The sequence below is a fragment of the Plectropomus leopardus genome, chromosome 4 (assembly GCF_026936395.1).
Source record: "Plectropomus leopardus strain MGB_pleo_1.0 chromosome 4, ASM2693639v1, whole genome shotgun sequence".
NCBI classification, from domain to species: domain Eukaryota; kingdom Metazoa; phylum Chordata; class Actinopteri; order Perciformes; family Serranidae; genus Plectropomus; species Plectropomus leopardus.
The window spans coordinates 16,227,437-16,240,000 of NC_142179.1; the positions used below are offsets into that span (position 1 = coordinate 16,227,437).

Sequence of the window (12,564 nt, forward strand, 5' to 3'; positions counted from 1 at the left end):
ATGTTAAAATGGGACTAAGTATGATCATATATACGTATATTTTTTGGACTAAATACAAACTAAAGTCAAGTTTCTGTGTGGCCAGTAGCAGACACACACAAGCTGGTCACGACGTATATATGTTATTGAATGTTTGAGCAGCACTTAAGCAGTGACTTGGCAATAATGTAGCTGGTCACGCTGTTGCCATGTTGCCTGTAGTGTGAACACAGCATTAGCCCCCTGAATTTTATTTTTGTCCCCTCTATTTAAGTTTCATGTATCTAGAATAATAGCAATTCCAAGAGTATTGGCTGACAGACACATGTGACTGCAAGGGTCGTGCTGTCATTAGTACTGACGTGGAGTGGGAAGGGGAGTGGTGCAGAGAGAGAGAAAGAGAGAGAGAGGAAGAGAGAAAGAGAGAGAGAGGGAGAGAGAGCGAGCTGCAAGCCACAAGCAGCTGTTTATACATGCCTCGTGACAGATGTGACAGACTCGCTCATGAGTTCAAAAATATATTTAGCTCTCGGCTAGTACTACATAATGAAGTCTAACGGTCTTTTTTTGATTTTGAAACAATGGCTTTGTTGTGATTTAGCCTTCCAGAGGCTGTTACATTGTTAAATTAATAAATTATATTCTATGACAAAAACTGACCCCTCAAAATCTTGGAAAAAAGTCACTTCATTCTGGTGCGTAGCCTGGACCTGATGGTCCATTGCAAAATGCAAACCATGACCACGATGACTCTGCTGCAACATATGCACATTCTCCTCATGAGAAGATGGGGTGGGGGGCTTATTATTGACCCATTTATTCTTAAAAGCATTGATTCAGGTTTAATTATCCATAACAAAGTCTTAACTGGTAACTTTCCTTTACTATTTATGCATTGTGTCCAGTGATTATGTATGCTATAAGATAGCATAGGTTAATAATAAAGACCCTCACTCCACTTGCACTAACATCTGTAGCTGTGAACTGTCTGTGGCACATAAAAGGGTCTGCAGCTGCAGATCATTGAGTGCGTAAGCAATCACACCTTTCCTTCCAGGAGGAAAGAGTTGGCTGTCTAAGCACAATGCTTCCTGCAACCTAAATTAACCCAATGGTTATTTTCCTGCCAGACTGTTTCCTGAGTTAATGAGCCATTGGTTGCTTCATACAATGAAAATGTGCAGCTGCAGAGACCTTGTTTTGTGTGTTATGTTCAACAATTTTTAAAAAGAATTTCCCCTTCCTTTAATAAATTTAACTTTGATTTTATTTCATCTGTTCATTGTGCCACACTTGGTTAAAATTGGTCTTGGTTGTTTATTAACAGCTCACTCTCTCTTTCCCTCACTTGCTCACTCGCCCCTTGCTCTCTATCTCCCTGTCACATGCTGTGTTTACCCTCCGACCAGTGGGTGGAGCGGATTTAGCTACGCTTCCTGCACAACAGGAAGCAGAGAGCAAGGCAAGAGAGAAGGGAAGGGCTCAGAGGAGTTGATGGATGAGCTCGTTTTACCCCATTGTCTCTGCTTTCCTCGACAGGTGCACTTGAGCCTTTATTGGGATAACAAAAACAGTTTCTGTTTATTTTCAGAAGATTAGATATTATTTTGGTGTGGAGGTGTTTTGTGTGTTAAACTGTACAGGAAAATACTACAACTATGTACATAACATTGTATATCTGAACATTTCTTTGCAACTATACTGCAATCATCCCATTAAATATGGCAGACAAGCAATTGTGGAAGTGTCTAAGTGACCCAAAGGAAGAATAACTTTTGAAATTGGTCCAGTATTGAGCTTAGTGCTGTAGGCGCAAAGGCAAAGCATGTTTGCACTGTCAAAACAGACTCAGATTGCCACTGAAAATATTGTTTCTGAAAGTTTCTGAAAACATTGTAGAAAAGGAAAAATCAAACATTTTTCCTTACCTTTTGCTGACCCTGTCTGTCTATATACAAGTGTAAGTCTCACTAAAGAAGAAATCTCATTCTGACATCCTGTCCACATTGTCAAAATCAGTTAAATATTAGGCTGTGACACTGAGAATCTTTTTGATAACACTAAGCTATGCTTTCTATGTTCCAACACACTAAACTTCCACTCTGCTCTCAAACTCTCATTAACGTTTCTACTGTTGTTTTTTTCTGCAGGTCACAGGTCACCTATCGCAAGATTTCAAATCGGGACCTCCCTTTAAGCAAGATTTGGTCACAATAACAAAAAAACAGCGAAAGGTAAGGAAAAATGTTAGATTTTTCTGTAGGATCCTTTCGATCATGTGTTCAGTGACTTATAACAACAATCTGAGCCTTTCAGAGGCAAAAACAGACACTTTTAATGGATGTGAATTGACAATGCAGTAGCCTTTAGGGATAAAAAAAATGTTCCTATTAGACACTTAGACAAAACTACTGTACATACTAATTCCATTAACTAATCAATAATGTAAATCATGTTTAAACATATTACGTTGATCTCACTGAAATTCCAGCCTTCCTCCAAACCATACGCCCACATAGGTCGAATATGTCCATACTCTCTGATACATATGACCTACAGGAGCGTATGCAAAAAACTAAATGACACTTTGTGTCTTTTAAGAGATTAAAGACAATTTTTCTCACAGCTAAAATCAAACAGTCAATCATGCTGAGAAGATCACCTCGGAGGTGCAAATTGGGTGTAATTAGTTCTCAGAAACACTTAGTGCCACAAGTTCACCATTGAATTGTTTTGCTCTTGCAAGCGATTGTATTAGTTTTCTCATACAAGAAAGTATTCAGCAATCTCAGTACTGAAATGCATGTTTTTTTGTGTGAGGAAAAATGTGTGCAGAATTTCCAGTTTTTTCAATGATACTATCGATTTTAAACTGACTGCAGTAACATATAAGCAATATCTCCACCGCAGGAAGGAAGTATGTTTTTTTATGTTGCCTTTCAACAGCAGATGTCACAAAGTGCTTCACATTAGGAAAAGACATAAAATGTAGGGAATGGGTAAGTGATAATAATAATAAAGGAGACAGAGCTTTTAAGGCAGTAGCTCAAAAGCACTGTCTCAAACAGGAGATGGACTCACTTATAGTCATTATATGACTATATTTAGCATTTTGAACCCCTCAGGCCCTGCAAAGGAGAGATTTCTATTTGATAATGCAGACATATCCACTGACAGATTTACTTATATTTATAGGTCAATATTTTGAGTGTTGTACTTCTGCTGCCTTTGAGAGCATGTAGTGTTGCAGGAACTGCATTGAGATAATTTAATTTTAAAAATAAAGGATCTTGAGGGTACATATCCACCTGATAACATATTTCAGCAATTCTCTGTTTTGTAGATTGTAACTTTTTGTGACAAGGCTGCTCTCAGCCATAAAAATGACAAGTGAATATTTATTCCCTTTAGGAAACTTAAAATATGTATAAGACAAATGGTAAACAAGTTGTAAAATTTTAATGTTATGGCATTCAAAGCAGCTCATCAACCTTGGCTGTTGAAGTTATTTGTCTTAATTATGGAGATATTACTGAAAGGATCAGTTGACTGCTTTACTGCTCTGCTAAGCCTTGATTTTAGGCTGACGCTACAGAAAATGTCGGGGCATGTCTGACATGCCGTGCAAGAATAAAAGCCAGAATGAATTCCTGAAGTGTTTCTCTGGCAGCTCACGTGTTTTGCATTTTGTCTTACCGATGTCCTTTACACTCAGAGAAAATTAAAATGAAACGACAATCTATTGACAAACTGCAATTATTTCCAAACTCAGAAAAGATTACTTCAAATAAAAATAATTAAATTTGTATGTTGTATATTTCTAATCCGGCAACAGATTTTTGGACAAGTTGCGGATTTATTAATGAAGCAAATCCCAGCAGAAGAGAACACACATCTGCACACCTTTTATTGTGTTTCCTGTCATTATCACTCTGAATGCTTTTAGCTTGTTTATTCCAGTCATCAGTTGCTCAGTGGCACACTAACAATGCCAAGGCTGACTCACTTGTTTATAGTAGGCAGATAAATGTGAATTAAAATGAGACTGCACTAACTTTAACTTTTAGTTTGCTAGTTTTTTAAACAACAATAAAAAAATTTAAAAACCTATCCAATATCCTACAGTACTTTCTGCATTTTTACTTCACACAAGTGTTTGACACCCCTAGACTTCATACAGGGTACAATTTGCGTGTCTGATTTGTCCTTGAACGTCACTGCACTCTCACAGGACCACAGTTGGAAATGACTTTGTCATGGTGAGGCTTTGTGGGAATAAAATGACTTTCATGCTTGTTCACAAGAGAGAGGGAGGTCTCCATCTATGGAAGCAGCTTGATTGCTTTGTGCTCTAGCAATACGTGGCTGTAAAAATCTTGGGGTCACACAGTGCATCAAAGCAACCAGTCTGGTGATATGTGTTTGTACTCTCCGTGCTGAGTTTTGTTTGGGTGTTATCGATTAACCTTTCTAACCAGAAAGCTTGGTGATCACAAAGCACAACGTGCAAATGCAGACACAGAAGCACCACTTGAACTTAATGACAAATACCGAATGCTGGGAGTGAAACATTTCCTCGTAAGAAATAAAGTTTACCAGGTTCATGGCATTGATTCTTCTGTTTAGCAGAGAGGGATGTTCAGCAGCAATAGGATAAAGGATGTTGTGAGTCTGATGATGTCCCTGATGAGTGAAATGAGGTTAAAACTGCAGCCGGAGACATTCAAGATCACAGTGCGTTTTTCCCAGAGGACTGAGTTGTTTTGCTAGAGCCCTCTGCCCCCCGCTGCTGTGCAGGCAGACTGACTCCAATCCAGTGAATGACAGGACTATGTTTTTTTTCACACAGGGTACTGTCAGTCTGAACGAGGCTTTAGATTGAGGTGACATAGCTCTTCAACTTCTTAGCAACTTTCCCCTGGTGTGGTTATGACATGATGGAAAAAGCAGATCATAGTCTTTTTTTTTTTTTAAATTAAAATAATGTGAGTATGTTTGACTGCACATTCTGCTGCCTATTAAGTTGTATTGTATTGTATTGTTAAATCATGCTGTTACCCCAAATAACCATAGGTATCACCAAATTAACCAGGTCTGAAATCCTTAAGGCTAAGTTTGGGGTTTTTCAACCTGGACCCTTTCTCTCATGTGTTTTCAGTTTGATATGTTCTTTTTCTAAGTGAGTAAGAGGAACAACAAGTTTTGAAACTGGTCCAATATTGAGCGTGGCCAAAACTGGCTGCATGTAACCACTCGGGGCATGTTTGTATCTTCATTTTACATCCACTGAAACTGTTTCTTTTTGACACTGACAGGCTCAGATTAGTATTCTTAATGTCTAATGTACAAAATTATAGATGACTGAGATAGACCTTTTTTCTTAAATATCCTTTTTAGTTTTGTTTTTTTTACCAGAAACAGCCAAGAAATGTACATAGTCAAACCCAAAAGACTCCATTTAAATGAACTACAATTTAAAAGTGTATAGAGCCAGCATTATTTAACATGTAACTAGATATTATCTAGTTACATGTGAAATAAGCCTTATTTCAACCAAACTAGAGATGCAAGAACAATGGACAGACAAACCAAGACAGGTTTTTGTGACTTAGTGAGTCTGTCCTTTCCATAAATTGTCAGTCACCTAAAATCATAATTTGAACATGTCAGTGACACAAACAAACACTTTAAGTTGATTGTGTGAACATTTCACACATAATGGTTACATTACAGCCTGTTTCGCAGCTGCTGCCTTAAGCCCTCTCACTGTGGACCAGATACTGGACCAGTTTCAAAAATTGTTGTTTCCATTAGTCACTTAACTCCTATTTGCACATGGGGACCTCTGGCAATATGTAATAATTGTGGGGGCCGTCTGTGATCTTAATCCCGAATGAATCTGCCATGTCTGTAATTTGTCAAGTTAAAATTCCACCACAATTTACCTACTACATTTCGCCAAACACGGAAGTCACGTGATAACATCTCTATGTATATGCATATGTATGTATATGTGTATATATTTATGTATTGTGATGTTTGTATGCATTGCAGTATATGCACTATAGCATGTATATTAGGGCAAGAATCAGGGCATAGACACAAAAACTTGGGGAATTCGGTCCCAGGTTGAAAAATACCAAATTTACCCTTAAATTTAAGGAACTTAAGCACATTTCAAGACTGTACCATTCCAAAGTTAAAATGACTGATAATAACCAGCATTACTTGTCTGACCAGCAGGCGATATCTAAGTTTCGTGTGAGGACTGCACTGAAAGTGATACGTAGCTGACTGAGATCACACAGTTGGTGTGGTGAGTGGTAACAGATCTGATAATTGAGCCTTGGGCTGTGAACTGGTGCCTAATGGGATGACACGGACAGAGACTTGTGTATGTGTGTGTTTGTGATCCATGTTTGTACTTCATGTCCACACATCGTAAAGACCTGTGACAGATCTCAGTAACTGCATCAAACCTTTGAAACTCTTCACAGCGATGGCCTAGGGGTCAAATCTCTGCTTTCGTTTCTCAGAGCTGCTCCTGTTTGCTGTAGAGTGAAAAACATGACAGCAGGGCTCCTGCAGCTGAAGTGAGCACGTTTCCCAAGCAGGAACTGAGGCATCCTGCTTTGCTTGAGTTGGCATTGAAGAGAGAATTAGCATCTCTTGCTTCACTGAACATTTGAATGTCTTTACAAATTCCATCAGGGTTACTAAGATACAGCAGGTATTCAGTGAAGAAAACAATGTTATAGCGCAGCCCAATCCTCCAGCGAGCATGTTTATAGTATGTGTGGATTTCACATGAAATTCACAGTGGAATGGCAAGGTTTGAATATATGCATGACACACATTCATCATTTATTTTTGATAAATAAAGCTGTTGTGATTGTCTATGTTGTAATTCCATGGTGATTGTCTGGATGATGTGTCGTGCTGTGCTTTCCCTTTTTTCTTTATTTTTCTGCTTTGTCATGCTGTGTAGTGTCGTGCTGGTGAACGCCGTGCTGTGTGTTGTGCTGTGTCGTGATGTCTTGGGTCTGTGTTGTCCTGTAGGACTTATCCAAGCAGACACAGAGACAGGCTGCATTACAGCTCTAATGAAATCTGTCAGCGTCGACTGCACTCAGGGGCAACTCGCAGTGCAGCAGCACTACTTATCACCACACAGGAGAGGAGGAGAGACGGTGGGGTGGAGGGGCACAGGAGATATAGAGATAGGTAGAGATTTAGTTGAGTTTATATCTGAGGTTGTGTGTGTATGCGTGTCTGTTTGAGTAATTACACACTGATGAATAAAGCGCTCTGCCGTGCTGGGGTGCCTCACTCCGGTGGGTTCAAACCAGAGGAGCAGACAGCCACAGCCTCCCAGCTTAGACTGACTGGGACTGAACAGAATACTAATGTGCACAGAAGGCAGAGGGAGAGACAGAGGAGACAGAGTGATGAGGGGAGTGTAGAGGGAGAAAGAAGAAGCTTGTGTGAGAGGAAAAACACAGGGAGGGGCATTAAAAGACTGGGTGCAGAAAGAAACCTTTAAAAGCTGAAAAGACTACGAGAGGATTGAAGAGACAAAGTGTTGAAGAAGAGTGCAGGGTCTTGGAGGTGAAACATGAATCATAAGAGATAAAATGCCAAACATGAGTGAGTACAGTAATTATCAGAGCACCGTGCAGTGATGTGATATATAGCTGGGAGACATGCTCACAAGGGCCATCAGTGTCACATTACAGTGTTAAAGTCGGCTAATGTGGCCATTATGGAGTTTGTGAGCGAGGAACTAAATTAGACAGAAGTGGATATAAGTTAGGAAGAGTGAAAGTTCATGGGATTTTTATGGCTACCTGTGAAGCCAATGTGGAGGGTCAAATTTGGAGGTCTTTGTTTTGATTTCAATTCCTTCTTCAGTTTGCACTCTACATCTGCTGGAAAAAAAAATCACACACAGGGTATCTATGAGCTGGGATCAGAAATCTGGAAAAGAATTTGACAATATACTGTCTCCTGCAGCTCTTTTCTATTTGTCCTAAGCCCCTCCTACTAGATGACCACAGGCATGTGCAGATATTTCATACAGTGTTCCCATAAATTGATTTATTTAATCTAATTTCATTGTAGAGCTACATGCTGTGCACTTGCTCAGCACCGCCTTGCCTCTCTCTCTCTCTCGCTCTCTCTCTCTCTCTTTCTCTCTCTCTCTCTCTCTTTCTCTCTCTCTCTCTCCACAGTTGACTGAAATTGCTTCAAGTTGAGCAGTCTTTTTTAATTTTTAATTTTAAGGTAGTCACTGTGTAGTTTTGGTCCCCAGATTTTGCTGTGGACTGAGTGCTCTTCACTTAAATGCTCTGCTCTTTGGTACCATGAGCTGCAGACATGTAGGCAGTGGCACGGAGGGAGAGAGAGACTGTTCTGTAGGATGAAGAAGTGCTGAATTTACAGCTCACAGCAAGTCAATATGATAAAGTCTCTGGCTTTTTTTTTTTTTTAGATCTAGTGTTTGCAAAAAATGTTGTTAGCACTGTTAACTAAATTACATGAACACTGCTGTGACACTGAACTCCTGGTGATCCCTGTACAAACTTTAAAAGTTCATATAAAAACCGCCCAAAAAACAATGCATCGTCGAATATTCATACTGAACTGCCAAATCTGATTTGACTGGCATAATGCTGTGTCGGGTACAGTCCCACTTTGCTGGCAGGAGAATACACAGCAGCTTTAGAGACTGACGTTTAGTCAACAGCTGCAGCGGCATGTATTCAGTCAGCGCAAATCCCCCAGTGCCAGGTGTCAAAGTGGGCTTGTGGTCATCCGAAGCACTGGGTCTAACCTGTGTAATGGCTCAACAGTAGGTTTGCTGATCAGGTAGAGAGTTGCCGTCTGAGGGAGCTGGGGTTTGCGCTGGCTGGGTTTGGGTTGCTGCAGCTGCTGACCGCGGGTCCATCGGTAGTGAGGTGGAGGACACACTATGATTCGAAGATCTAGCAAACATTATCTACATAGATTAAAACTATTAAATACATTTCCTCTCCATATCTGAAATGCTTCGCCTATTGACGATATTGTCGTGTGTTTTGCTTTGTTTACAGTGAGACTCTGTATTATACTCTTTTATATGTCCATCTTCTGTTTTTTGGTTTGTTTGCAGTGTAGGCAGTTGTTGCCAATGCAACTTTCTCTGCATGATTAACTGCCATTGAATAAGGCTTTTAGGCTTTTTAGGCTTTATTTTGTAGGGATGTGCATGTAACTGTGCATTTGTAGAACAACCAATAGGAACACAGTTTCTGAAATGACCTGTGATTGGCCATAGTCTCCTGTCAGATTTTCTAAACAGAGCCAAGAGGAGGTGCATAAGTCTTTGGTCCCTCAGGCCACTTGAGTTACAGTATGCTCAAATTATTATGTGATTTTTGCCCAATGACAGAAAAATAAAACCTACCTGAGGTTTCACAAAAACATGTGACAATGAAAGATAGTCTGAGAACAGACAGGGAGAGAAAGTAGCCTCGGGTAATGTGCTGAATACAAATCCTGATCTCCACTGTGCTTCTGCTCCATTTATCCTCTACAGACGACCACTGAATGCAATTCTAAGTTAACAATTCAATAACACAACAAAGTGATGGATTGTTTACGTCATTTCGAATTGGATAAGAAGCAAGTTTGGTTGCATAGTTCAGGTGAGAATATAACTTAACCATAACCATATAACCAGTAATTGTACTTAAACACTGATCACAGCTTTGTGAAATTGTTGAGCCGCATTGCGAGAATACCAAGCCAGGTACTTTCTATTGCTCATTGCTTCCAAACATTACCACCATTCTCATGCAGGGAGTCATCACGGTGTGACTTTTTCATGTCAGACACGGATGAGTTAGAGTCGTGGTGTTTTTTTTTCTCCAGCTGCCCTGACATTTTACGCTCTACTACAAAACGCAGCCTTTCATTTTTCATTAAAATATCTGTGATTAGATTTGTGCTACTATATACATTTGTCCCTGCTCTCTGGCCTTGATCAGTATCGCTCAGATCATGTTGCTGTAGCACATATTATGCAGCACTGAGGGAGCACTGTAAAAAGCCTCCCTTATCCTGATGATCTGTTTTCTGTGGTCTCTCCCATGTTCCAGCTGAAGCTTTAAAATTCAAATGTATATTAAGCGCTGACCCCCTTGAGCTACACAGGTTGCACCTTTAGTTATTCATCACGATTGGAGGCCGACATCACTGTAGTACCTCTGTTCTCTCTCACATTGTCATGAAAGAATACAATTTGGGACATTAACTCAATCAAAATGACTTTGTTTTGTAAAAAAGATCATCAGGTGCTTCCTGTGTTTTTGCTCAAACACAGTTGCGACACATACATCAAGGATTGCTAAAAGGCATGGCTGTATAATGAGACAGTTGTTCCCTGGATCAAGGCAGGTACAGCACCCCTCAGAGCTATTGTGCTGTCAAACATACTTAAATTACTTTGCCTGTTTTATTTTACGGTCACTGCAGCCCAGCTGTGTGCTGTGCAGCTGTATTTTGTCGGGAAAATGAACACAAATATGATCAAATAATTAGATCAGACTGTATCAGCAGATACCAAACATCTGAGGATTAAAAGCAAAACAATGCTTTATTAACACAGACTGCTATTAAAGGGACAGTCCAGCCTCAAATATATATATATTTATTTTCTCTCACATGTAGTGCTATTTATCAGTTTAGATTGTTTTGGTGTTAGTTGCAGAGTGTTGTAGAAATTTCGCCGTAGAGGTGTCAGTCTTCTCTTTATTGTAATGGAACTAGATAGCACTCGGCTTGGTGCACTGGGCTTGCTACATGCACTGTGTGTTTTTTAAATACACTTCCTTTTTCACAGGAAATGTGCAGTTTCTGCTTGTTACATGTATGCAGTCTTTATTAAATAAACTTACAACTTTGGTAAAACAATTACAAACATCTGTTAGGTTTAGAAAAAAACATATTTTGGCTTAAAATAAGTACAGTTGTTCCTAACCAAATGTAACATCATGTGACACAGGCCACATGCGTATCATGCTATACATACTAGCACATTACTATGTTATTAAAATGGCTCTATAGACCCTTCGTTTCACATGTGAGTGAACAGTGGGCTCTTGGGTAAAAATCTAGAGTTTGTTTGACCCATACACATCAACTCCTACCCTCCCTGTACGGGCTCCAGTGGTCTTTGTACTACTGCAGTCTTTCCCATTAAAAACCAAGACTATGGTGGGCCGCCATAGTCTAATTTGTCCCACCATTGTCTCAGTGGAGCTGGACAGTTAATTAGGAGCGATATTAAATTATATACACCGTTGAGTTATTAATAGCACAGTAGCGGCAGAGTGGAGCAGCAGAACGTCAGATGCATTAAAATTGAAACTAAACCGTTCATTCTGCTCGGCCTAAAACTCTCTTTCACTGACAAAAATATTTTAAATATTTTTCTTATCCATCAATATGATCAGCTGTGAACGTATCAACAGATCGATTATCCACTCCATGAACCCACGAGTGACATTCAGCAGTGAAGAAGTTAAAAGAACTGCGCCTGCTGCGCTGCATTCACGGACCCACGTTGGGATTGTGAATGGGCTGTGATGAGAGGCTCGTGCTCATGACCGTGAGATGTAAACGTAAATGGCCTCCTCCTCGGCTTGCTGAAAGGTGCAAGGTGAGCTAGCAGTAGATGCACGCTTCCCTCTGTGCAGTGATTCAGTTAGTGGGTGTAGTTCAGTACAAAGAAAATAATTTCCACATGGAACTGCTCCAAACAAGGTCCGTGGATTATCTTGAGTAACAAGGTAATGATTTCGCAAAAGAGGCATTGCTGTTGAGTTTTCAAAGTGCTGTCTAGTACTGTTTTATTTGAGAGAATGCAGATATCTTATGGCCAATATCTCTCTGCATCTCACACCAAAACAATTTAGAATGATGAATAGCACTAGTGGTGAGAGAAAAAATATGTATTTTTGGCTGTGAACTGTCCCTGAACAGTTCAGACAGAAGTGTCACTTCAGACAGAGGCTCTGGCTTTGAGGACCCCAGGGCCCTCTTGCTTCCTAGCCTGGTAGGTTTGCTTAGTAATCCATTTTGCCAAGATGGCATTGTGGTCCATTAAGGCTTGTTGGTTGGTAAACTGGATTCTCACTTTCTGCTATAATAGATTTATCTTTGTATGGTTGCTGAATATTGCTGCTCAAGAGTGAGTCTAGACAGAAACCTTTGCTCTTTGATTCTGAGGAGTTGCACTTCAAATACTGTATCTCACCATGATATCACATCACATAGTCTATCATGTGACAGTTATCCAGAGTAAAAAAAAAAAAAGAAAAGAAAAAAATACACCAGAGATCAAAGCATCAGTGATAAAAATACAAGGCTAAGATTTGTTCTTTTGTAGTTTAAATGGTTGAATTTTTAATGCTCATTGAAACCAATTACAAGCAAAGAGAAATATGAGGGCAACATCACCTAGAAATCCTCCCTCACTTGTCACAGCTGCCAGACCCACCTCATTATTACACTTCCTGTGAGACTGAAAATTAAAACTTTATC

General features: G+C 39.8%; 1 protein-coding gene across 1 annotated transcript in view; it reads left to right on the forward strand.

Moving 5' to 3' along the window:
* Positions 1-766: 766 nt before the first annotated feature.
* Positions 767-12,564, forward strand: part of LOC148189749 (uncharacterized) — a 39,952-nt gene continuing 28,154 nt past the window's right edge. The window contains exons 1-3 of the mRNA XM_088076019.1: positions 767-771; positions 1,389-1,518; positions 2,130-2,213. Of these exons, the coding sequence (XP_087932145.1) occupies positions 767-771; positions 1,389-1,518; positions 2,130-2,213 (219 nt within the window). The remainder of the gene's footprint in view (positions 772-1,388; positions 1,519-2,129; positions 2,214-12,564) is intronic.